The sequence below is a fragment of the Echinops telfairi genome, unplaced genomic scaffold, assembly GCF_000313985.2.
Source record: "Echinops telfairi isolate 266 unplaced genomic scaffold, ASM31398v2 ScPeMD7_60;HRSCAF=208, whole genome shotgun sequence".
Lineage (NCBI taxonomy): Eukaryota > Metazoa > Chordata > Mammalia > Afrosoricida > Tenrecidae > Echinops > Echinops telfairi.
This window is the reverse complement of record NW_022103958.1, coordinates 3,939,641-3,941,415: the sequence shown is the minus strand read 5'-3', so window position 1 is coordinate 3,941,415 and position 1,775 is coordinate 3,939,641. Positions and strand designations below refer to the sequence as shown.

At 59.4% G+C, this 1,775-nt stretch overlaps 1 protein-coding gene across 1 annotated transcript in view; it reads right to left on the bottom strand.

Annotated features, from left to right (window-relative positions):
• Nucleotides 1-1,582: 1,582 nt before the first annotated feature.
• SPI1 (Spi-1 proto-oncogene) overlaps nucleotides 1,583-1,775 on the bottom strand; it is a 14,824-nt gene continuing 14,631 nt past the window's right edge. The window contains exon 6 of the mRNA XM_045291121.1: nucleotides 1,583-1,767. Coding sequence (XP_045147056.1) covers nucleotides 1,583-1,767 — 185 coding nt within the window. The remainder of the gene's footprint in view (nucleotides 1,768-1,775) is intronic.

Here is a 1,775-nt window from a genome sequence, read left to right as displayed (position 1 = left end):
ACCACCCACCTTGTGACGCATGTAACTACTGAATATGCCTGTCTTCAGCATACCTATAAATGTCCCGAGATAATAAAGACTCCCTCTCACTTCTCCCAGTTCTCCAACGCGCTCGGTTCCGCGTGGTCCCTCAAGAGGCGCTGAGGTGACCATGCTACCATACAAGGTGTCTGACTCCTTTATTGCATTCTCTCTCCTATCTTTCTTATCCCCTATGACTTTACTATCATCCTTCTATATCATCACTGTACATTTGCGCCTTCTGGTTTCCTCTGACACCCCTCAGTTTTCTCACCTGTCAAGTGAGGCTGATTTATAAGTAAAAGTGCCTGGCACATAGGATCGGCTGCATGCCCACTTTCTGTTACCACTGCCCACGGCCTGGGCTGGCCTCGGGCTGTGGAGTCCTGTGCCAGGTGGGGAGGGACAGCCAGGTGAGAAGGGGCTGCTGTCACCCCAGGGGAGGGGCTGGGTGCCAGAGGAGAGTAGACTCCTGTAAAAGTCCCAAGGATTCATGCCAGGTGTCTTGACTTGCCCTCCCCCACGCTTCTCCCGTGACCTTTGGCCCCCGTGAAGGGACGCACCTTCTGGTCACACCTAGGGCACCAGTTGAGACACAGAAAGAAGCACATCCCATGGGACCCGCTCTCAGCCAGACCAGTGTGGGTCACCACCTTTGCTCCCACACTGAGGATGGTGTCCTGGGCCCAGCACTTCCCAGAAGCCCCAGGGCACTGCTCCTGATGACACTGGAACACCCCCCACCTCAACCCCCCTCTGCTCCCATTTGAATCCAGCACCCTGCCTCTGGACGCCTTTAAAGAGGATCTGGGCTGCCTCCCATCTTTCCTGAGGGTTCTCTGCAGGAGGTGGGGTAGGGGTGGCAGGGGATTGGGAGACGGAGGGGTGGGGGGCAGCCACCTCGCTCTCAGGCTTCCCCGCTCACCTTTGTCTGTTTCTCCCTGGGGTGGGCAGACACGTGACCACACGTGAGGATACCGGTGTACACACAGGAGCCTGTGCATGTGCACACATGTGAGCAGGCATGTTAACGAGTGTCTGAGCATATGCACACGCATGAGAACATGCATGTGAATAAGCATGAGCTCAAACGTGGGTGAACGTGTGAATATGGATGTGAGGCACACAGGTGCGTGTGTGAGTAGGCATGTGTGGGGGCATGTGGGCTTGCATAAGCAGGCGTGTCCACGAATGGGCCAACATGCATGTGGCTATGGTGGGGCAAGCACGTTGCCAGGAGGCTATGGCAGCCAGCCATCTCCTGGGCACTGACCGGAAAGAACGTCCTGCGACTCCCTGGAGGCTTGTGCTGCATAGTTCCTGCGACCCAGACCCAGGGTACCTGACTGCAGGTAAGGGGAGGCCGAGGAGCCCTGGGCTCCCAGCCTGGAGATGATGCACTCAAGCCCCCACGCAAGCTTAAGGAAGTCTCCGGTGCAGAGCGCTTTTTGACATCGCCGATCCCCGCGCCCGGCCAGACGCGCTGCAGGGCGGCTCGCTCTCCATCTCTGCACAGAAGGACGATGACCAGGGCTCGCCGGGAATCACTTACTTTAATCGCTCAGATCCCCGAGGGCACGGGGAAGGGGAGGGGGGAGAGGAGCCGCTGGAACGGAACGGGGTTCCATGTACACGAGGAGGAGGGCCTGGGGCAGCGCCCGCCCGCCCGGAGCTGGCCGAGGCTGAAGGAAACCGACGCAGGGGGCTGGAGCCCCGCGGGCGGCGAAGCGGGGTCTGGGGAGGGGTCTGGGCGG